This window comes from Stegodyphus dumicola, chromosome 4, assembly GCF_044657685.1.
Source record: "Stegodyphus dumicola isolate Sdum_Otavi_A_Nest chromosome 4, ASM4465768v1".
NCBI lineage: Eukaryota > Metazoa > Arthropoda > Arachnida > Araneae > Eresidae > Stegodyphus > Stegodyphus dumicola.
The window spans coordinates 93,016,688-93,042,958 of record NC_140771.1 but is presented as its reverse complement, the minus strand read 5'-3'; the positions used below and the strand labels follow the sequence as shown (position 1 = coordinate 93,042,958).

Genomic DNA, 26,271 nt, shown 5'->3' with positions numbered 1-26,271 from the left:
TGATTCCGGTTTTGCGTACAAAATCGGATAGGAAAGAAAATGCCGTTGCACAGGATTTCTTAACAGGCTGGGATTAAGCAATTAGAAGCGCCGCGTTCGGTCCTTGTTGTCATGTTGGCTTGCCGCCTTTGTCCACCCCTGTTGTAAAGGTTTCAGTATGTATGTATGTATATATATATATAAGATGTGTTTAATTAAAATACTAACTTTAATTCGTGATAGCCCATTACGTCTTTTGTTTAATTTTATGGTTTGCCCTTTGCATCTTAAAAGTAATGATATAGTTGTAATAAATCTTTAAAAACTGCAACATTTCAAAATTAATTTTTTTCGTATTATTCTTCTTGAACGACGACCATAACGCATGTACTTGCGTAACACTTCATCCAATAATAACATTAAAATTTGCAAACTAAAACTTAATTAAGATTATATGTAAAAGAATAAAGTGAAATCCAGTATGTATTCATCTTAACAAAACCTTCATATTGCAATCCACAGATTTCTTCTCATGCTTGCTGCCCAGCTAATATATTGCCACTTATCGTTCCTTCATCAAATATAATTTTATAAAAATGTAAAGATGGCTCTGATCCAAAACGGAAGTGCAGATTAAATATATATATATATATATATATATATGTAATATTTTGGCAATCGGGCACATGAATGAAGCTTGGAAGAAATGATGACACAGAAGAAGTTAACTTTATATCTCCATCTCTTTATTCAATTGAAAGGCATTTTAGCACTCTTTACTAAATAAAATTAAACTTCACTGTGTCATAATTCGAATAAAGAAAGGGAAAAGGGCTGCAGCAGATGGTGAAAGTGATCTCTCTATTTATAAAAGTGGTTACGTAATAAGCTCGAATGTTCTGGAAAGTACTGGTCTAGGGGAAGATCCTGAAATTGAGGAAAGTTAATAAGAAGTTGCTTGTTCGCATAGAGCAAAGCCATCGTATTTTTTTAATATTTTACATATATATATGTATTATAAGGCAAACTGGTACTTTTCCGTTTTGCCAACGCAGGCGATAAAATCGCCAGTAATGGTACAACTGATGCCAAACGGAATATCCTCGCTGGTAACCTTTTACGCCTCATTTCGCAGCCATTTCATATCATATTGATTGTTTCTTTCAATACTGGTATAAAATTCCATAGAATTTGTACCAGATAGTTCAATTTTATGCCCTAAGGACATTCGCGGTAATTAAATCAATTAGGATGCAATTAATCATACGGCTCACTTGAAGGCGAAAATACAGAAAAGGCAAGGTTAAGGGTTAAATTCATCAATTCTAATGAGAATGCTCTAGCGAAGTAACTTGGGGTCACGTGATATGAACCAGCGAATCAGGATATTGAACCATAAAAGCATAGTAAATTCTTAAATTGATGTCTTTTTACAAATTTATTGTGTTTATTTATTGGCTTTTTACAAAATTTTAAACGATATTAAAATGAAAAAAAAATAAAATTCAAAATAAAAAATTCTTAGAATTAACATTTGTTAACATTTTTTATGTGTATACTGTGTGTTGTCGCCAATAAAGTCTGCTTGGCGAGATTTGCGCTGCCGAAACGGAAAAGTACCGGCAAACTTCATGAAAGGCATAAAAATGTCGAAACCAAAAATGAAAAAAAAATAATTACATCTTTTGACTGCATCGTTATCAGGGGTTGGTGCAATGAAACATTAGCCAGTTTTTGAACCAACAAGTGACACAAATGAAAGTTAAATACTTCAAATAATCAGAAAATTAATCAAAGTAATATGTGTCTTTATCACTGCTATCTTTACAGGCAGTAGTAAGTAGTGCAAAAAATTGAGGTATAATTTTGCAAAAAATGGCAAAATTTCAGCATCAAAAATACAAGCAATTTAACACATAAAGACAGATAATAACACCTGATAATTTGAAACCATACAGGCCAAAGTAATTTTTTTTGCAAAATTATAGCTTTAAAATCAGAAACAAGAAAAAAAAAAAAAAAAAAAAAAAGCTTAAAAATGTAATCAAAGTTATTCTGTATTTATGCAGGCCGAATCCGAAAAACAAAACATATTAACAGAAGCAATCAAGCATAGGAAAAAATAATAACAAATAAAAATTTGATACAAAAAACATAAACTAAGAGTAAAAAGAAGCGTAAGCTCTTAAAATTTGTAACATCAAAAGCAACAAACGTTTTCAAATGCAAAATATTAATAATTCAGAATGTCCATTATTAACCTAACATGTGCTAAGCAATCAAATAAGATTAATTACATATTTTAAATTGATTCATAATAATAATAATAATAATAATTAGAAAAAATCTTTGAATGTAACTTTAAATATGGCGTAGTAAAAATAAATAATTTGTAAAAATATTTTAAATTATTAATAATAAGAAGAATAATTTAAATTGATTAATAATAATAATAATTAGAAAAATCTTTGAATGTAACTTTAAATATGACGTAGTAAAAATAAATAATTTGTAAAAGGAAGAATATATGGCAGTGTCTAGTAAACCGTGACCAAAGTTGTGAGCAATCTCAATAAATGCGAATGAGGAATTTAGCAAAAAATTACAAATTATATCAAGAAAAAGGAGGAAAAAATTTTGTCAAATGTTACAGAATATAGAACTCTCTCAAGAGGGCTTTCTTGAGATTTGGAAACAGAAGTTGGCCCGTTTGAGAATAAAAGAGGTAGGTAATTGTTAAACAATCTAATCTAAATTGAAACTAATGTAAGCATTTTTACAAGAATGTCAATTGTGTTAAGAACATCCAACCTATACAAACCCTAATGATGTAGGTGTAGGATATCATAAAAAGCTGAAAATTGGTGGTGAAAATAGTTTTTAGATGACAACTGGAGTTTAGCTGGTTTTTGATGAAATTAAATGGAAATCTTTTAGCATTTTAACTAATAAGTTGTTTTATTTTAAAATTGAAAAGTCTTCTTTTATTAAATAAGGTAATGTTGTTGGGATTGTAAATTTGTAAGTCAAGATTATGTGCTTTCGGTGTCATGTTTGTTAGTTTTATTAAATTTGAGACATTTAGAATAGATATCTTGCTTTTAATTTCTTTATAATTATTAATGGCAATAATGCCATCCATATACTACTAGGTAAATTTAAAAAGTTCTGGTTTATACTAATTTTCTGGTTTATGGTTATAATATATTACTTAACAAAAAGGAAATCTTACACATGGCAATTGAATAGTTGGTACCCATAGGAATACACTGCAGTTTATAGAAAAATTTTATTTTGATATAAAATAAAATTCTGAAATTGTGTATATTTAAGATAAGAATCCCATTTATCAAAATCAATTAAATTTTCAATGGTGGAAAATAGTTGATAGAGCTCAGTTAAACTAACGTCAATTTCATTAAGTTTCATCAAGGTGGTGCATAAGTTTTCAAAATCATAGCATTTAAGACTATAAATTTGTTCTTTGATTTTAATAACATAATGATTATTACTGATAATTCAGTTGTTATGTAATTTAATATTAGTTTGGTTTTGGATCTCAATAGAAACATTTTTGAGAGTAATATCACTCTGCTTTTCGTAATTATTTACCCCATTAGCTATAAATCTGTATTTGATTGAATTCTTAAATTTTGGAAAAGTTTACACATTGCAGAATTTATTATAGTGAGGTTTACTGGTAATCTTAATTTTTTGTGGAAATGCTTTAAATCTATTGTTAAGTGTGCTTTCTTGACCTTTTAGAGATCTGGTAAGTAATCTTGTTTAGTTTACTGCCGATAATTTCTTGATAGAATGTTTTTCAAATAATACAAAAACTGTTTTTGGCTTTGTTAAATAATGGTAATAATAAACTGGTTTTTAAATTGTTCTATATTTTTCACAAGCTCCTTGCAGCTAAAACTGGTGCTATTTATATTATTGAACTGAAGTTTATTAATATTACTTTTAATGCTATTGTAAACATGATGTTTCCATTTTTTAAAGCTTTAAGCAGATAGCTGTATTTGTAGCTGGTGGTAATAATAAATTGATCAAATTTGTATTAAATCTTTCCAAGACAAGTATTTGTAGCACTGTAGATAATTCCAAACTCGGTGCAAAATTTCATGATTTTCTTCAGCTGTTGGTTTTAAACTTTTTAATTTATTATAATTTATTTTTTGCATTATTACCACCGCTAGTTGTTGCTTTCAGCACGCAATTGTATAAGCTTTTGAACTGTTGCTTTTTACTTTGTTTATTCATTTATGTTATGTATGAAATTTTGTATACATATATACACACATGTGTATATATATATATGTCATAATAAGAGCAAGGGCAAAAAGACGGAGCAGTGTAGATGCGTGATTAGATCCGTATTGAAGAAGAATTTTGATTGAGTAGTACTTAAAGAACTTGGCAGTCGAGGCAGTTTTAATTCCATTTTTATTTCCAATTGATATTTGTGGCCACAATCACTTGGCACTCTAGTCGTGCCTCTCCACAGAAGATTTACATTTTTGATATTGTTGGGATAGAAAGGAAGCCAGCGAAATTACATCTTAGCACAGTAGAGAGCAAAAGCTGAAGTGCGTCGTTATGAAAGATGGAAGCACGCGAAGAGAAAAGTTTTGGTTTACAATTCGGTGATTGGTCGTCAAGAGGCATCTGGTAATAACGGTTACGTAAGATCGCATGATTAATTTGAATGACGCAATGCAGATAAGTTATTACGATTTTAGAATAGAGAGGAAGAATTAATGTTTATAGTCATATTATAATTCTGATTCATACATTGTTATCTTACATATTTCCCCCCTTCAAAAAGAAAAAGGCGTAGCGACAGAGAAGCCTTTTTATAGAGAAAGAGCTAAAACACTAGCAAATGTAAAAAAAATAAAAATAAATAAATCATAAAATTTTTGTTCTGTAAAGTATAATTTATAAATATCAATTTTTTTTAAATAAATTTTTAATTTTTAAAGTCCTATTGAATTTTTCAGCATTTCAGTCCAAAAGTCTTTTTGTTTGAGAGTTCACATAATCATAATTCTTCAGGGAAGGTTCTTGTTATTACAGAATATCACAAAATAAACTTTTACACAATCATAGCTTATAATAAAATGTAATGCACATAAATATTTATGATACTTATTTCCATACTGATAAATTATAATTTAACATCATAAATAATAGGATTAAAATTTTCAGAATTTATGGTTTCACCGTTATCATCTTTCATTTACAATTCCTGATTTTACCAAACTGGAAGCCTCGCAATACTTCTAAACAAACATATTCATCAATAGGGCTGTCCTCTTGAGCTAACCAGTGTGTTCTCTGCACTGGTGGCCCAGGGTGCCTAGGCAGGTACTTGAAAAGGCCTCCGTTCCTTGCATTAAGGTAACTGGCCTTTGAGAACTGCACTAATACATTCCATAATAAAAAAAAATATAATAATAATAATATAAAAAATTTACATGCATTCATAAAATGAGAGCCTCCAACATTATCTTGCATGAAGAGGGTAAAAGGAACAACTGTACAGAGGTAATTACAGGCCTCTGTTGAAGGAACCAGTACACCCTCATCATACTATACTTAACACACAATAACCCATAAATTTTAACATGCATTTACCATAATTTCATATTACGTATCTGTAATAATTTCACTTATTTTTTACACCTACTTCATTTTTAGAATAATTATAAAATTCGTATTCAAAATTCTCAACAAAATTTCAAAAACATAAAAACTTATCTTAATATCCTTCCCTATGAATAATTTAAATAGCTTAAAATTCGTTACTTAATTTGCTCACACATAATTATGAAATATTAGAAAAATTAATGAACAAGAATTTCAGATTTTCTCAAAACAAATTGCAGAAATTTTAACCAATGTTGAAATGAAAACTATAGAATTCGCAGCACATTAAATAATTTAGTTCCTGAACTAGGTTCACAGGAATGTAATAATTTTTGAGCTGTTGAAAAAGCAGAAGTGCAAATAATTTTCTGTCGCACATACTTGCAAACACTAACTCAGATCGATCTTGAACCCGCTGTAATCACTAAATTATTTAATGTGCTGCGAATTCTATAGTTTTCATTTCAACATTGGTTAAAATTTCTGCAATTTGTTTTGAGAAAATCTGAAATTCTTGTCCATTAATTTTTCTAATATTTCATAATTATGTGTGAGCAAATTAAGTAACGAATTTTAAGCTATTTAAATTATTCATAGGGAAGGATATTAAGATAAGTTTTTATGTTTTTGAAATTTTGTTGAGAATTTTGAATACGAATTTTATAATTATTCCTAAACGGTAATTCACTGATGATTTCCTTTTCACTAGGCATTCGAACTTCTCAATTTATCGAGAGATTACTTTCAATCTGTAAACACTACGCGTGATTATTTTTTTTGAAGCACTTGCAAAACACCACAGCAGAAGAATGATCTGTTATTTTTTAAACACTGAAAAAACAAACTTTATGATTCACTTCTTTCACATTATCTTGGATTTATCACAAAACGATGATTTAAAGAGCTGAATTAAATTTTCCATTGAGGTTTCAGGCTGCAGGAAACTATCCTGCCGGCTTAATTGTTATAATAAGAGCAAAGGAAAAAAGACGGAGCAGTGTAGATGCGTGATTAGATCCATATTGAAGAAGAATTTTGATTGCGTAGTATTTAAAGAACTTGGCAGTCGAGGCAGTTTTAATTCCATTTTTATTTCCAATTGATATTTGTGGCCACAATCACTTGGCACTCTAGTCGTGCCTTTCCACAGAAGATTTACATTTTTGATATTGTTGGGATAGAAAGCAAGCCAGCGAAATTACATCTTAGCACAGTAGAGAGCAAAAGCTGAAGTGCGTCGTTATGAAAGATGGAAGCACGCGAAGAGAAAAGTTTTGGTTTACAATTCGGTGATTGGTCGTCAAGAGGCATCTGGTATTAACGGTTACGTAAGATCGCATGATTAATTTGAATGACGCAATGCAGATAAGTTATTACGATTTTAGAATAGAGAGGAAGAATTAATGTTTTATTATAATGTTATTTATAGTTATATTATAATTCTGATTCATACATTGTTATCTTACATATATATATATACATGTGTATATATATGTATACAAAATATATATATACACATGTGTACACATATAGAGAAAGATTAATGGGTGTCGTTAATCAGAAAATAGTTTTCTGAGCTTCCTGATTGAACAAAATTCGAAGACCACTAACTAAAGACAGTGGGGGGGGGAAACATTCATTTTTAAATGATGATGAAATGGTGAAAATTCTCTATTTAATTTCAAGAACTTTCTGAATTATACAAAACAGTCATTTTGGTATATTTCATGCAGAGAATTTTCCCATGATGCTCATTGTTTACGTCCCTTTTTTAGGGTGCAGAGATAGTTCAGACAATGAATAGTGATCCAGGACTTGCTGTTGGTAAGTATAATATGATTTTTTTTAGTTTCATTTGTTGAATATTATATTATGCTTCGAGTTAATTTTAAAAGTAATCTACAATACTATAATGAGCTGTGTCGAATTCTTTAAATTATATTATTACAATTCATAAAGCGTTTTGAGTCATTTTCACATAAATACCTAAAAATCCACCAGTAGCCAAGTGAAAAGGAGTTTCGTAGTTTTCTTGATATGTAAGGCCTATACCAGCCAGGGTTTCTTAAAAAAACCTTGGCGGCGGCCTCGCTTAAGCAGACTGTGAAAAATAAATCACAAAAATCTTGGAAGAGTTAGTTTAAAATTTAGTACTTAATATTGATATTTCTTTATTTTCTCAGCTATTTATTAATATGAAATTTGTTACAACCAAATCACAAAGAATTTTTAACATATAGATTTAATCACTGGGTGTTCGAGAAGTCATTTTTATTAGCCCAGCAATTTCAAACTGATCTGCGTACTCTGCAACTTCGCAGTTGCTCACTGGCATTTTGCAGCAATATAATGATCTTGCCTATTTTCTGCTCTATTGATTTTGACATTATGCGAATTCTTACATCGGAACTGAAGCGAGAGCACTTAATAACGGTGCCGCCTCATAAATATGTCACTTTCGGGTACGTCGACCCCTGTACGAAAATATAAGCAGTCATAAAGATACCCGACCAAAATTACCCGCACACTTACGCAATTTGTTAAAAAAAGCAAATTTTGATTTCAATTTTCATGTTTTTAACCTCAATTTCATGTCAAATTTAACTAGAAAAAAGCAAACTCCGTTAAATTGCGAGCATCTTTATGTTGGGGCACTGCTAGGCAAACAGAATTTTTATTTGCTTTGATAATCAGAGTAATAAATTTAGACACTACCTGCAAAGCGATGGCGCAGAATAGACTTTACACGTACCTTTATTGCTTTTTGCAAGTTAGAAACCGATCTACGTAAGGACGCCAGCACCTTTATGCCGGGCACCCTTATGAAAAGAAGAAGTTGCCCAAATAAGCTGGTGCCGTTACGAAATAACCCGAAATAAAGGAAATCGCGCCTCTCAGAGCATAATCTTCATTTAATCTGTACAAATAAATTCGTTTCAGTTGCTTTTGGAAATAATACATAAAAATATCCTAATCTGATTGTGATATTCCCTGTTTTTAGGAATGAAGAGGATAAAATGCAATGTAACTAAACTACAAAAAAAAAAAAAAAAAAAAAAAAAAAGCAATAACCAGTGATAAATACACTGTCCCAACTGTTTCTTCATTAATGATAGAATACCAGAGGCAGATCCCGTATGATAATAATACATAATTTTTATAACTAGTTTATAAAGAAAGCTCCAAACTAATGTTTATACTTTTTGAACGTTAATACCGAGGAAATTATTAACGATGACATGGCTTGACATCCTGTGTTTGAAATTTCAGTTGCTACATTAATTTTTGTATGCGCGCATATGAGCATTCTGTTGTTCTCAGGTCTGTCACAACCTACCAGGATGCATACATCAGAGTACTTGTTTTGTGCAAACATACTCGTGAGCTGTCTGAATCCTTTAACGAAACAGTCAGTTTCAGCGGACTGCGAAAGAATATCCTTCTCGTTTCTTCAAAACAGAACTGTTTTATATGCAGTGGAGAGTATCTGCTTCAAAGAGAGACTTTCCACACGCCGTCTGACGTTTTTGTTATGGAACTTTTGGAAATATATGGGAAATTTCCCATGTATTGATGGCTGATTGTGAATGAAATAGTCTGTACTTATACATTTGAGATTAATTTTTGGAAAATTTTGTTAGGTGAAAGGAAATATTTTTAAATCTTGATACTGTTAAAGTATGAAGCTTCGAACTTTGTCGAAATCTATATAAAAACGAGCAATCGCTATGGAGAGTTGCTGGACACGATTAAGAAATAAAGCCTTAATCTCTTCTCTACCCCGAAGCAGGTGTGTTGTTTTCATTTTTTACTTACAAAAGTCTGCACTGGAAAAGTGATGGATGACAAGAATAGGAACAGTTTAGTAGTAGTTCTTAAGACCCAAAGATTGGCATCACTTTATAAGGTATTTCACCCACCTTCTTAGCATGCCTTCGTGATGTAGTGATCACCCCCCTCGACGCGTATTCGAGAGGTCCGTGGTTCGAGTCCCGGCGAGGGCATTGCTCATTTTTCATGTCTCCTGCTTCGAAATAGCGTAATGTAACAGCTTATCCATTTGTTTCGGACAAACAGCTCTTTCAAATAATTTTTCTGCTTGCTTATTTGCTAAACAATTTTTATACTGGAAAAAGGAAGTACAATTTTTTCCTTCCTTTCGCAAAAAAAAAAAAAAAAAAAAAAAAAAAAAAAAAAAAAAAAACCTATTTACAAAAAAACAATATTACATTGTTCGTATGATTGTTAATACATTGTATGTCTCCCAGACAATGCAATACAGTCCATACAACGCCTAGGCATGCTGAGTATCAAATTATCGATCTGATCTTGGTGGATATTACACCACTCAAAAAGCAATGCTCTCCGAAGTTCCGGTAGACATGTAGGAGGAGGTTGACGGGCTGCAACTCGTCGGCCAAGCATATCCCACACGTGCTCTACTGGATTCAAGTCCGGTGAGAATGCTGGCCAGTCCATACGGATGATATCCTCCGATTGAAGGCATTCGCTTACGATGTTTGCATGGTGAGGACGGGCGTTGTCATCCATAGACACAAATTGTGGGCCCATGGCGCCCGAAACAGACGTACATGTTGTTACAGAATGACGTCCCGATAGATTTGGCTTGTCATGGTTCCAATTTGTACATGCAGGTCAGTTCTGGAACCCAGAATAATTCCACCTCAAACGAGCACTCCTGCAGCACCGTAACGGTGTCGTTCAATGATGTTTTCTTGTGGTAACGAGTAGCTGGAGCTCTCCATATGAACGTCCAGCGAGAATCAGACTGCAAGCTAAACCTGGACTCATAGGAAAACGTTACACAAGCCCACTGTTGCCGTGTCCACAGTTAAAAGACCCATTAATTACACCTATCTAAACAGCTATCATGCTCTCTACTCCAGGCTAACCTTAGGCGACAGTGAGTTGCAGTAAGCGGAACGCGTCTGACAGGTCTACGAGCATATAGACCAATCTGCCCTAAGCGTCTGTACATGGTCTGCCTTGAAATTATCGTACCAGTGGCTGAAGAGGGCTGACGAGACAGGTCTGAGGCTGTGCTCCGCCTGTTTCTTTTGGCAGTAACTGCCAAATACCGGTCCTCATTCGGCATTGTAACTCTGGGGCGACCTGTGCTGTAACGTCTACTCACATTACCATCATCTTGGAATCGTTGCCAAAGCCTGGAGATGACACTCTGGGCAATTCCAAGTTCGTCTGATACTTCCAGTTGGGTACGCCCACATTCCAGACGGCCGATAATTCTACCACGTAAAAAATCATCCAAATGCGTCCTTTGTGTCATAACTATTCGGTTATTGCACTGAAATGCTTATAAAGCGCCTGCGAACAATTTTACTTCTTTGCCTGTATTCCTTATATATCACTCTCTAACACTCTCGTCATTGTCACGTACCATCGGTGTCATCTGGTTACTTCCTGAAATTTGCATATGATTCTTGAAGATGTGTGTAGTGATTTTACAGGTGATATATTTATTTTAGAGTTCGATTTCCGCGTGATTCCGAATTGTCCTTAATTTATGGACATGAGTGTAATTTAAAGCAATTCAAAACCATCAACACGTCAACAAAGAACAACGTAGGTTTCCGCATAAACTTGTATATGGATAAAATACACAGCACACACAATTCACAGCAATTTACAAAGCGTGCATGAATTCTACATCTGCCGCCAATCGACGAAGGTTGGCGTGCTGAAAATATGTGTACTGCGCGTGCGTGAAGCGTAAGGCCCGCAGAATGGTGACGCTACTCTCTCTTAAGCTATTATTACGCTCGGCCGTACTTTAGGCCCTTGATAGCATCGCCGTTATTTAGCGTTAAGGGGCGAACTCTGTTAGAATCTTGATAGCTTTGGCTGTATCTTTTTATTTTAGTTAAGTTTTAGTTCCTAGTTTTCTGAGTTCAAGCCTGAGTGGAGGCTTTATTGTAAAACTCCAAGAAGAAGTTTTGTGAACTTAATTTGGAATAATATAGTGTATTTAACCCTTCCCAAGTTTTATTTTCTGTCTCACGAACTTAAGCGATTATTCGCTTACCAGTTCTTAAGATTCTTCAACTTTAACTGTAACTTAAAAGTACACAAGTTAGAATATTACAGTATAATCATGATATATAAATTTTAATAATTAATTTTTTACTAACTTTTATGACTTTACCATATAATATAGATAATACATTTTTTCCCTAATTTTTGCTTCGTAATTAACGATTTGTAATTTTTCGTACTGCTTACTGTATTCACTTAACAAAGTTTTATTTAGCATGCATGAAGAGATGGTTTAATTAATTGATTTAAACAGTACATAAAAAACGAAAAGAAAAGAAACAGACACTGAAGTTGACATATGTAGCTAAAGCAGCGGGACACTGGTAATTCATCCTAGATTTGTTTTCAATTGGCTGAGCTATTTGGTTTCATGGGGCCTTCATGCGTAGCACGAGATATTAGTCAAATTGCCTAGAATTTCATCCACAAAGGCATCCATCCTGCCTAAACATATTTCCAGTGCGTCGTCTGGAAACTACTTAATAGGTCGTTTTAATATGTAATGCTAAAAATTGCATATATTTATCCTATTTTGCATACGTAACTATAGAGTACACCTACAAAAGATCCGGACTTAATAATGCCCAATAAAGTATTTTATTTTTTGAAAATGAAGAACATTTGAACATATTTATAACAGCTAAATGTTTTTATATAAGAATGTAAAATATTAATTGGCATATTTCTTCTACGACTTGCTTTGCTACACAGCATTCTCTCGATGAAATTCGCAATCACGTTTTTACGTTCCTGCCTATAGGGTGGCTAATGGCCAGTAAAAGTAGCAAAACAATAACCTTGAGTTTGGCGTTGATTTAGCTAAGAACTCAATCGATTTCGAGGGAAAACAAGTACAAGTCCCTCTTCATCAGGAGCGAAGAAATCTGCAAGATTGATGCTTAAAGATTTCAGACATGATTCTTGAAGATTTGAGGAATCTGCAAGACTGATTCTTATAGACAGATTCTTACTTCATCAGGTGTAAAGAAATCTGCAAGTCCCAGTTTGGGAGATTTCTTTGCTCCCCTAAAGAAGGACCTGTACCTATTTGCCCTCAAAATCGATTGACTAAATCTACGTCAAATGTGAGGTTTTTACTTTTCTAATATTATGTTTCACTTTGGAGTGTTTCTATTAAGTTTTGGTTATTCGATACGTTCAATTTCCTCTTTAAGTTTTTTTGCTGTTTCTCTTTTAAATTCAGATTCTTTGGGACCTGCAATAACGTAGAATAGCTATATTTTCAGCGATATTCGAGAGCGTGGTGATTTAATATCTACTGTCAAATCTGTGTCCTCAGATTTCTTTATTAATTTACAATTTTTTTTTTCATTTGCTTTCTTTCACTTCCAAAGTTTTCACGAAGTTCCTTAACATGTGCATAACATTCTAGCGATGCATTTTCGTAATCAAAACTCGCTGTTCATTTGTGTAGCGCTCCATACCGATAAACTTGCAACGAAGGTGCGAAATTAAACAAACCGTGGTTAAATGCAAGTGTTTCCAGTTAAATCAAGCGCAACGTTCTTTAATGGAAAAGTTTTACCTGTTCTCAGTATGCAAAAATGTTTTCTATTTTTTAAAAATAAAGCCCTTTTTTTGACATATTAAATCCATAGCTTTTGTTGGGACATCTTTCACCTGAATAAAACTACCTTTAAATTCTCCAGTTTCTTTTCCGATTATTTTCTTCATATCATTGGATATTTGGATATTAATAAATGAAACACCGTACCACAGCAGCTATAAAAATACTATACATATATATATAATTGTATTGTTTGTTAAATTACAGAAACTTAAAAACACACAATCTGATAAAAAATTTCTATTTGCGCGATCAGACGGTAAGTTTGACCAATTGTTTTTACGGTACTGTTTTAACTAATTGTTGAATTTTAATGTTACCAGATATCAATCTCAAAATGTTTATTTTCCTTTGTTCTCCCTTTTCGAAATCTAGGTTTTCACGCTTTTGGTGGAGTTGATTTCGAAGGAACATTTTTCGTAGACACTGAAATCGATGACGATTACGTGGGATTTATTTTCAGGTAAATCTCTTGAGTATTTAAATGAGTATTTGGAGTGAAAAGAAATCTGTTAAAAAAATTTTTTAATTACCTTTTTTTATTTTTTTAAAATTTTATTTTTATTTATTTATTTATTTATTTATTTGTAATGCTTTTAGAACAGTAACTATGTGTCAAGAGGTTTGAGTTATTGAATTGGTAAACAAAGATTAATTGGTTTTTAATATCACTGTTTCCTAGTGAAAAGAATTTTACAATACTTTAGTTATTTAGTAATATTGAAAAAAAAAATGTGCTCCGAATTTTGTTTTATATATTCGTAGCACCTGAATTCTCCTTAATGATTTTAACTATTAATCAATGGGAAAAATAATTGTTCACAAGTTAAATCTGAGGAAACTTCTTTTCCCTTTTCCAGGAATGGGGAAGAGGGAGTCTTCCATTTTTTCAAGAGGGGAATTTTTTTTTCAAATAAAGAGAGAAAGGTCTAAGATATTTTATCGTTACTTTCTATTATTTGGTATAAAAAAGGAAATGAATTTACAAGGCAATGTCTCATGCGAAATTTTTGTCTGTAATTAAAGTTTATGATTTTGAAGGTAAACATTTGTGTCTTATTTACGCCCATTATTTATTCACTTACTTTTTATAAAATGAAAAATACTAAGCTATAATGCTGGAAGAATATTTTCTACCATTGTAAGATGCAGGTAAATAACGAAGTCCTTCATAACGCTTACATACATAGTGTTTGAATCTGTGTAATTTAAATAACTTAATCTGTAGTAAACATTTTTCTTATTGCCACCTAATCCTTAAGAAAAAAATCGATGTGGCCAGCACATGACTTCCCGCCAATTCTAACATGAAATAGCTACAAACTTTAAGTAAATGATTAGCTCCGGCTTATCGCTTGTAAATTTAATCTAATTTGGCAATGATATATAATTTGGCAATGATATGGCAATGATATATAATTTGGCAATGATATGGCAATGATAACTACACATGCTCATGTACACATCCATTCTTATGCTTTGATTTGAAACGAAATGGTTGTTAGGAACGTGAAGGATTGCGAATCGCTTGTAGTGCAGATTGGCTGTCTGAGATTATTTGTATATTTCGGAGTGTAATGCATATAAGTCTGCTTGCTTCAAGGCTAAGGCCTCTGCCTGAAAGACGCTGTTGTGTTCCGTGAGGTTCCCCTTCGAGTGATATGTCTGTACAGATTTGGTGAGATGAACTTGGGCACTTAGTATATACCTGCATCAGATTTTGAGCCATTTGGTGAAAATGGCTGAGGTTGGCTCTGAATCAATCGCTGTGCTGTGTCAGCATAAGTTTGATGCATTTTTCCTCTGTCTGTTGGGGCCCACCAGAGGCCGAGCGGTAAAGTCGCTGAACACTGATAGTTCGGTCCGAGATTTGAATCCCGCGAATGGGCTGGCTGCATGGGCGTTTTCGTGGTTTTCCCCATGTGTCACGTGTATACGAGCCAGTTTTCCTTAGAAAGTCCACTACGAAAGCATCCCTTCCCTTAGGCAGATAGCCCTAATATGCTTTGCCATAATTAAATAAACCAAACCAAAAACCTCTATCTGTTGGATGGGTGCGGAGTCCAATACATTGTAGGTAAACTCTGTCGGTGCAAATCTAGAGCCATAGTAGGTAATTTCCTACTGCAAGTGGAATAACTTCGCTAACACTGCTTCTTGCTCAACGCAGATATGGAGGGAAAGCAGGCCGGCTAACGCTAGAACGTTGAGTGCATCTGTAGAAGTTGTTCGGAAGGCTCTGGTTATAGTAAGAATATGCATTTTTTTTTTTTTTTTTTTTTTTTTTACTTTTTCAGTCCATCATAACTAATTAGTTTTTCAGCAGTGTTTTGAGCAGAAATAATTCTAAGATCTCTTTGTTTTAAATGATTTTCTACACACACATATATATATTGGAAAAGAAAGCCAATAAGTGCTGTGTTGTAAGACCTGTTTGGTCTTAAAAAAATATATATATATACAATTTTTTAAAAAACAAAATATAATCATGCCTAGTATTTTCGGGCTTATAGCTGCTGAAAATTTATCAGTAAAGATATAAAGTAAGAAAGTTTTTTTCTATAAACTGTGCTAAAAATATATGCATGTATTTATTTATATTTGCATAGTGCGGCCCACCGGAATAAAATGCATTTACAAAGCGGTCTACAAAGTTTGGTTCAGACAATCCTGATGTGATTTATTCCCATCTGTAATCTTAGTGTTTTCTGTATTTTTTATATTTTATCTCAAAAGTAAATATTTTAAGGTTGCTCGTCTAATCATTATTTGGGAAGAAATTCTGGTTCCTGTGAGAAAACTATATAAATCTGAGTTGTCCATAAAATTCTTACAATGGTATATTGTGATAGAATTTACATCAGGCTTTCAAAATAATTTCAGTATTTTATTAACTACTATAGATTTCTGATGTATAGAATTATAATATGTTTTGGAAAAATGTCTGAAAATGAGAAATAGTTACTCATCAGATTCAAGTAGTAAAGCATTAGAATAAAATAAAAAAATTCTTAACCACAAGATTCATGCAGATAATGAGCAACTTAGATAATTCATTAGCACTACTTAACATTTATACTCTGTATGCACATGTTGTATACTATTTACAAAACAAACTACCGTACATGATTAAATTGTTACCTATTTTCCAATTATGTCTTACTATTTCTTCCAAATATTATGCTTCTCGTACAGTAACCGTAAATAATTACAGGCTTTCCGGTAATGCTAAATCTCGTTAATTTTTTTTACTTATCGTTAACGACGAAAGCAATGTAAAATAGAATGGAATACAAGAGAAGACGCAGATATTTTTGTTCTATTTCTCTTTCCTTAGTAGAAGCACGTGTCTGCAATTAAAGACGATTAAAGCGAAAATTTAATTATATTCCGTTAATAGCGATGCGCTAATGCTTCGTAGAAATTCTATCCTGTATCTAGAACTGTTTGAGCAGAAACACCGCGAGGCGTAGGTAATTAATCTCGGACCATACATATATGCTGCTTGGTGTGTTATTTCAGTGGATGGAGAAAAGGATGCCGTATTTCTCATACTCCTGCTATATTAGATGCTTACCTAAGGATAAAACGTGAGTTTGATTGCAAGATAAAACTATGTGGAAGATTTAATTATGGTTTGGGGTAGGGTAAAAATTAATGAGTTATTTAACAAACAATAAAGACTGCATAAACAGTGATGTCACATTTCTTGTACAAGGAGCAAGAATAAATTTGCTTCCCACTCATTTATTTATCTGCTAGTATTAGTATTTTTATTTTTCTTTCCTTATTGTAAAGCGGCTTAAATTCAATTACAGACTTAACTGTTTGATAACATCTCAGGAATTCGTTTTCTGAATGGGTGTTCCTTTACAAATGACAGCCATGTTTTCTTTTTTTCTTTATAATGTAAAGATAGTGAATTAATAAAGCAGCTTTTAATAAAAAAACTTATTTGTAACATATTGATCGAATAATAAATTAATTCAGCAAGTAATATGGGAAAATTAAAATGACTTCCTTTGTAGGAAGAAAGCACTTATTAAAGTAAGTAAATGTTTATTGCAGTGGTAAGTATGATACAAAGATTAGTAAACATTGAAAAAAAAAAGTCTGTTGTCGCCAGTACTTTACCCGCGACAGTTCTATTTTGCAGGAATAGCAATGAGCTTTAGGTAAACTATTACCTTTGGGTTATCGTTGTAAATAAAATATATTTTGCTTATAAACTTTATGGCTCAATATTAATTATAAGTGCTAGTCATTTTTTTATTATTATGTTCTTCCATACAATTGACAATTATAAATATACGTACCTAGCATGTACCCTTTCATTCTCATGCCTTGATCTGAAAATATCGCATCGAGAAGTATATCCTCTGGTCTTACAGTGTTTTGGATACATAAATGAATGACTTATCAATCACAGAATTTTTAAACCAACATATATGTTTAGAATTCTCGATATGGCATTAAATGTTACCACACATTTCTTTTCATATTCGCTACATTACTTACATTTGCTATATTATTTTTGTACGAAAGATAACTAGATAAGATAATGATAGTAGCATCCTCTTATTTGAAAAGTGATTCGACACTAGAATGAAACGAACACAAAATTGAGTACTGAGGCTACTACATTTATTTAATTGCTTCATAGTGAGAGCTTTTATTCTTTTTTTCGTTACATTCCGCAAGATTAAATGTAATACGTAATTCTGTCCCGTGCCTCTTTTAAATACCGAATTTGAGACGTTTCGGATTTTTTTTACGAAACTCTATACAAAGCTTCAAGTAAAGTATCACTTTATCAATTCCAGACGAAATCTAATACGTTGCTCCCATTGATAAAGTGTTAAATACTAATATCGGAAAGTTTTGGATCATATTTTAATATTGTTTTTCATTAAAAACTGTTATGGGCTCCATGTAAAAAGCCACTTCCGATTGTCGACTTTTACCTTAAATCTAATCAAGTCTTTATATGAATGTATACTAAATACGGAAAATATAATTTTTTTAGATGTCATAAAAAAGTTATTGTGGACGAAGAAATCGTCACTAATATACAAACACACAAGACAGATAGACATAATTGTAAAAATTGTCAAAACGTGTTCTGGTGGCACTAATTCTCATTTATTTACTGAAAACTTACTTCAGAAGTTTTAGGCCAAGAATGCTTTTTTTAGTTATGTATACGAGTTGATGAGAAATAGGAACTGCATTCAGGGTATTCACCTTGCAGAGTAACGCGATTAGGCCAGAAATGCATAAAACCACAGGAACGTGGGAATTTATTGTGCACACTTCTTTAAAATTACAAGTATTATATCAACCAGAGAGAGAGAATATTTTTTTAAAAGAACGCAAAATACCTCAAAATAAAGATAAATTTTGCAGCCGTTGTTATTACTGAGCTTTTCTTGAGGATATGCTGAGACATATGGACAGCAGAAATAGCAATTTTACAACAAGACTATATGATGCATTCAATCGGATGCCATCATCTTTCAAATTTGCCAGTAACACTGAGCGATCTCAGCATACTCATGACTTGGAGAAGCCTCATAACCGAAATTCATAGGGTTTCGGGTCTAAAGATATGGACGGAAGGTGATTGCTTATCAAAGGTAAAGAGTGAGAACTATTTATATCAGAACCGGTACGGAGTGTGTGAGGCACCTTCGTATGTGCGTATGTCTACTAATATACAGCCTTTCTCAAACTTTATCCAAGTGGGGACCACGTCTAAAATTAGAATATTCTGCGGAACACCTTACTGTTGTCCCCTATGAAAGCAACTTTTTAATATAGATTACTATTAGTATACTTATATTTTTAAAATACAGTTAATTAAAATTCATTAAATTTCGTACTGGCATGAAGTTTACAGAAAAGAGTTTATACTCGTTTCTAATAATTCAAGGTTATAAAATTTTGGATAATTGTATCTTACTAACTAAAAATTAAATGAATGAATTCACTTTAATCAGACGAATGAGCTTGCGAATTCTGGCACAGGTTTTCCATGCTTCGATGTTTACTGCTAAGTTTAAGTCTTATATCTACACATACATCAAATATTTAAGTACTTTATTTTTATTTAAGTTAGTGATGAACGTCCTTCCATACACAGATATATAGAAGTAAAATAAATTATAATTTCTAAACGATTCAGTTCATTATATTCAGTTTTCGCTGGTAATGAGGTCCAGAAAGGAACCATACTTTTTTCTTAGTACTTTATTTTAAGTTCGATGTCATTCGAGATTTCAGTGAACTGCTTCTTTTTATTCAATGACGGTTTGTTATTTTCAGTATCGTCGTGGAATGAATGTTAACTATTTTCGATATTTACGTATTATTCCGTTGGCCCTGAAATTATGCTACCATCGAACCATGAAAGGTGTAGGAGATCCAGTCAAAAGTCACTCCAATCGTTCTGCAGCATTATTAGCCGCATTTTTATCTGGAACTCTCACAATAAAATATTCGCCATTCTCTCTACATAAACCGCCAAACAACCACTGCTGGGGAAGTATTCAAACCGCTTCATTTTTGCGCTTCTTTAAAAGGTTTTCATCGATTTCTGCTATTTCATTAGGACTTCCGATTTCAACGGAAGCTCGGTTTGTTGCGGTCTGAATATAGATCTCTCGCAGATGATTGTTCCAATCTATTAGTGTTTTGTCGGCCATATACAGGCTGTTCTTTTCGATAGATGTGCAACAGGTGTTAATTATCGCCCACCGCCTTTTAGATCAAGAGTCACTTGCGGTCACTTTAGTCACGTCTTTTAGAATATTTTTAAGCGAAAAGTGAGAAACTCAGCTATGCCTTCGCTAAGCCTAGCCGGATGTGCTTACAGTTACATAACGAAGGCAGACGCAATAAGGAAGGGGGAAAGTCCTTATATTCTCAGCCACTTAAAGAACAATTGGAGAGGACTGAATCTAGTCGCAAAATCCAGATAGTAACGAATTTATCGTCCAGCACATTTTTAGTCGGCTGCCACTTACAATGTCTAGTCCTTTTAGACTTATTTTGAACAGGAAGCGTGAGAAATCAGCGATGTCCTTACGAGGATTCGAACTCTGAACCTCCCACGTGCTATCGGTCACACCACGAAAGACGCGTGAGGAAGGAAATAATTTCTCACATTCTTTCCCACTTAAAGGCGACTGGGATGAAAGGGATCCAGATGCTGACAAATGAATTATCGTGCACCACATTTTAGCTCATTACTTGTAGAGTCATTGGATTTATTTTAGAGCAGGGAACAGGAAAAATCATTATTATTAACATGAATTTTTTCCTATTTCCTTCGTTTATTAGAGACAATTTCCTAGCCGGGATTCGAATTCCGGATCTTCCAGTTCTGCTGGGATATGTTACCAATTACACCACGAAGGCACGAAGTAGAGAAAGAGAAATAGTTAAAAACAGTAAGCAGCGATTTAACGTCACAAAATTTTCTCATTATATCTCATTATATCAGTTTTGGTACAGTTTAACATTATTTAATTGAAGAAGCGTTACTTAAGTAACGCTTCTTCAATTACAGATTTGTTACAATTTATTACAATTACAATTTATTACAGATTTGTGAAACACTTTTGAGCTGATTTCGTACACTTTAGTAAACACGGTAATAAGATCACTGTGATATTTTATTACGAAAATGCTTCTTATATTGCTTTTAAAATTTATGTCATTTTCGAATTTTCGTTCAATGAAATTAAATTATTTCATAGTTTTATAGAAGTATAACTATAATTTCTCATTTCGAAAAATAGCATATATCGAACTTCCATTATATCTCACAATTATCAATAAGTTACTAGTAATGCTAGCTAAACACTTCAATAATTTATTTTCTTTTATTCGTTAAAAAAATTTTTCCTAAATGCACAGAAAGAACCTTTTAGAAACCAAATCCACTGTTATCCATTTTGTCTGAGGGCAGCTGTGGGGCTTGCATAGAATTTGCATGCAAAATGTTTTCTTGAACAAATACATAGGAGCTAGAAACCCAAAAGTTAGATTATTTTGTATCCTAGAAATCTGAAATCCATAGATTACACGCCCTTCCACCCAAGAAAGAGAATTCGATTCAATGTTTTTCTCAGCGCAAATGCATGCAATTTAACTTTGCTTATTCAGCTAAGAATAAGCAAAGTTGAATTGATTAAAATTAAATGAAACGTAAGTAATTTCACTCTGTTATTTAACATTGTTTATTAGTGACAATTTTTTTTTAGCTACCAAGACAACTCAAATTTTTACGTCGTAATGTGGAAGAAAAGCACTCAGACATACTGGCAAGCAACTCCTTTCCGGGCAGTAGCTGAACCTGGAATTCAGTTGAAACTGGTCACATCCGAAACTGGCCCTGGTCAAATGTTAAGAAATTCTCTTTGGCACACCGGCGATACAGACAAACAGGTAAGATTGTTACATTCTATGAGATAGAATTGAAAGTATCTTTATAATTAGTCTTATGATAGTTTTTGCTCAAACCGATACAGTTTCGAGACAATACTCACAACAGGAAATAAAATCCACTAGGATAAGTAACTATTATTGAAAAACCTAAATAAAGAACAATAACAACAGAAAACATCAGTTATTAAGCAACAGTAAATATGCCAATTAATAACTCAAGTGAGCAAATCGTATGATAAAGAAGCTTAGTATTTATCACTAGTGTGAACTTTCTTTAAAAATTCTTTGTTATTGTTAAATGGCATCAAAAATTTCGCTGCAATTTTACATTCACTGTTAATTTTCAGCTTTCTAAGGCTTTTACTGTTTATTCAGTTCTTCTACCTCTTTCTTCAGTCCGTATGATATTGACTATTGAAAATACTCTTCCGACTGGTGCTGATGTTCCTGGCATGCTCAAAATGTATTTTGTTATTTGAGCAAGATTGTGTAATGAAATATTTTTCTCTTTTAAATTACTTCAAAATTGTTCCCATTTTTCTTCACAAACTTTATTTTTCCAAATTTCATAATTTAGTGACCAAAAAACCTTTTGCAATAACTACTTCATCCAAAAGTTGATCCAAGTTTATTGTATTATTTGCGACAGTTTCATTTATAGTTTTCATCTGAAGCTTCAGTTTCAGACCATGTTAATTCACTATTGCAGAAGTTCTCAACCAGTGGTACGCAAGAGAAAAAAAAATAGGTGGAACTCAAAGAAGTAAAGTATTTGTAACTATTAATTTCAAAAATTAAAACCCCAACGTCCTGATTGCGTTTTTTCTCTAACGTTTCTCTGCGTTTTTTCTAAATTTATGCGATCTGAGCTTTGTTCAAGAGTGGTGGGGGTAGTAGTACTTTGTAGTGGTGGTACTAAAGTTTTTCAATTTTTGTTTAGATGGCACGCGTTAGTCAAAAGGTTGAGAACCGCTTCATTCTAGTTTAATCTCCCCCCCCCCAAAAAAAAAGAAAATTTTTGCTTCACCAAAACGTTTTTCCCCATAGTTCAATGTAAAGAAAACATCTAGACGACATTAAAAGCACTTAGATGCAAAATATGTAAACTGGGAACTGTACGTGTAACATAGGGAATATTTTAATTGCAAAATCGTCTTTTCACACGAGGCTGCACTGTTTTTGCTTCTTTATATTCGTCACTTTTAAAATTTTGCCAAACAACCGAGAAAACATGTCAAACTGGACGCAGGGCAACATTATCGAACCGAGATAGTCCCGGTTAAAACCGGGAAGTCTACTTATAATGCAATTACTTTGTAATCTCCCTGTTTCAATGGCAGGAAGGTGAAATTGAGTCGAAAATTATAGTTGCATACTTTACAGTATTTCTTAAGTTCAAAGGTAGATGCATTAAAGTACTTAATTGATTATTAATTAAGTAAAATGATGAGGAGTGGGAGACTCTTGGATCCTTCGAAGGGGTGTTGTCCCCCTTAACTGCGACGGAACTGAGCAAAGTCTTACTTTCAACTATATGGTGTTCAAAGCTGATGCCAACAACATGCCAGTCTTACAGTCCTTGCCATGATAAACTTCGTGGGCTTTTCTGATTAGACTAGACAATTGATATTTGCTACGACAACAATAGACAGCTGTTTAATTTTGGATTCTAAGTGGTGCATCAAAAATTTCTTTCGAATTTTTGTTTTGATTTGCAAAAGCTCTAGAAGCTAGCATGGCATTTCAGCGTTCTACGGAATATAGAAGACTAATGACTTAATTATCCTAGTTTTAAAAATTACAATTCTGCAAAGTCATAAATTATGCAGCATTATCTTGTTAAAAGTGAGTAATGTTCTTTAACTTTGTAATGCTTTCTTTCATTGCAATATTTAATAATAAAAATTAAATTCCAAGGATCGTTGCTGATAAATAAAAAATGAATTTTTAAGGTTGTTATTAATAAAATATCATTGAAAACATATAATAAAGTTATAAAAATATATTACCTGAAAACTCTTAAGTAACCGAAATGATTCAGATGTTAAAATGCTATGTAAATTACTTTCTTCGTTTAGTATATATCAACATATGTTCCGTTTGCCTTGAAAGGCATCAGAATGTGTATCCAATCTTGTTCTAAATTAGCTGAATAATTAAGTTACAGAGCAGTGGCTGCTGCAATTCTGTATTGTAAGATGCATTTTTCACTGTATGCATCTTTCTTTCCTTACTACGAAAGCAAGGAATTCAAGTCCAACCGTTGTACAATCATGCATCCCAGGAAATCGAAATTTCTTAGCAGCGCAGAACTCAATTTTCTCGATCCAGACACTCGGAAATTTCCCACTCAGATCTTTACTCCGTATCCATCAAATCTTTCGCCATTTCAATCATATTTATATACTCAGCTGTTTGTGAGAAATTTGTTTTTATACTTCTAGCATTATTTTTCTTTGATCCTAGACTATAATAAAATTTACTACCGATGAAAGAATGATGGAATTATTTTGACTCAGGGTGATAATGTCATAATGAATCATTGCATTTTCCTCATCTATGTGTCGAATTGTTATAATCATCGTGTCTAGCTAGCAAATTGTAAGATCAGTGGGGAGGATCAGGAAGGGCACCTTTGTTTTTTCACGTTCCTAGCTTTGAAAGTGTATTAAATGCCCTATATTGCTGTTTTTTAAGAATCTATTTGTTGTAATTAGGATATATCTTTTTTTTTTTTTTTTTTTTTTTTGATGTTGTATTAATTATTACTGCAGCTTACTTTCTACCATTTCGCTACTTTTCGCAGAAATGTTTGCTGAATTTATTCTAATAAATTTCAGAAGTAATAGATTTAGCTTAACAATGCCAGCAAGAAATACCCATCATAAAAGTCATAAGGATATTTGTGGATCGTGAAAGCACTCTAAGCTTAATGTAGGCTTCCTGCGGGCAATGAAAGCACAGTAACCGTAAAATGTTCCTAATGTGTAGTTATGAATCGCATCTCAGACTAGATCAATTACTTGGCCTTAATCACAAAGCATATTAAAGCTGTAATTCATTCATGAGACTCATCATTGTTCCATATTTCAAAAGAATCTCCCAACATTAGACTGAAAAAAGGTTCCATAAAAAACTCATTTGCGTCATGCTTGCTTTTTATCATTAAGAAAATATCCTGGATACTAAAACTTCGAAAGGAATTCGATTACTTTTAATCGCCTTCGGAACGTTAGATTCCAGGAAATTTTCGAACAAAGCGGGTGGAGGACGAGAGGCAAATGCTTAATTAGCTTTTTTTATGATGAGATTTAATTAATCTGCTATACAGCCTCTTCCTTTATTATAGTCCCTTTAGGAGAGGGAAGGTCGGAAAGTTTCAGTATTATGCTACATTGCTAATATCCCGCAGGATATCTAAATCTAGACTAATTTTTTATAAATTAGTCAATTTACAGAAAAGTCGAAAAGGCAACGAAACATTATTATGAGACTTTGATTGAAGTAACAGATGAAATCTTATTTAAGCTTCAAGCGCGTTTATATAACACGCATAATATAGGTAGGTGGCCTTAGTATGTTCCCATTCAAAAGTCATCTTATATTTTAAAACACATGAAGAGTACATGCCATGCAAAATGTTATACGCCATGTTAATAAATGCATTTGTGTTTGAAGCCCTAAAATTCCATGAGAACTGCCAAGGTGATGAATGAAGGCTGCTTCCAGGCCAAAGGAGGTAGTAGATTTGAGCCTCGAGTTATCACAGGTGTTTGCGACTGCAAAATCTTTACAAAATAAAGAAACTTTGAATTAGTTACATGAAGAAGACGAAAAGGAGGTTGACGGTACAGAAAGAGGAATACGAGTCTTCAATTTCTATTTCTACTCACCTATGTATTGTTCTCAATTAGTATTGGGTGAGAAGTGACAAGATCGTATTGTTACCAATGCTTAAGATGTTGGCCAATGATAGCTACAAATGCGTCCACAAATGATCATTCGTGAGCTTTTTAGCTAATGCTAGGAGTCTAAACAAGCAATCCCATCACGAAAATCGGAAAAGATAATAAGCAATGAAAGATGTCCGCAAATACACATACTTTCCATAACAGATATCATGAATGAGAAATGTTTCTTAAGTGCCGAATATTTTTCTTTAAGTAAATAACGAGAATAAGACACTGATCAGCCAAAACATTATGAGCAGTCTATTTTTACTTTTTTAATTATGTTCTTATTCGCGCATACGAATAAAAGCATGTTTAACTAAAAACATTTAACAACACAGTAAAATTTTAAGATTTTCTAACGTTAATCAAACATGTTTTACTGAAGAACGTTAACAACAGAATAAAATTTAAGGACATTCAAATATATTTTTCTTTATTTATAGGTGAAATTACTATGGAAAGATCCTAGAAATGTGGGTTGGAAAGAGAAAGTGGCATACCGTTGGCTGCTTTTGCACAGACCACAGATAGGTCTAATAAGGTAAATAAATCATCCAAAACAATCAC

The 26,271-nt window shown here is 32.8% G+C and overlaps 1 protein-coding gene across 1 annotated transcript in view; it reads left to right on the top strand.

The window, feature by feature from the left end:
• LOC118188342 (cartilage oligomeric matrix protein-like) overlaps positions 1–26,271 on the top strand; it is a 1,186,180-nt gene that overhangs the window by 1,138,865 nt on the left and 21,044 nt on the right. The window contains exons 20-23 of the mRNA XM_085815229.1: positions 7,413–7,461; positions 13,676–13,763; positions 21,568–21,751; positions 26,148–26,245. Of these exons, the coding sequence (XP_085671355.1) occupies positions 7,413–7,461; positions 13,676–13,763; positions 21,568–21,751; positions 26,148–26,245 (419 nt within the window). The remainder of the gene's footprint in view (positions 1–7,412; positions 7,462–13,675; positions 13,764–21,567; positions 21,752–26,147; positions 26,246–26,271) is intronic.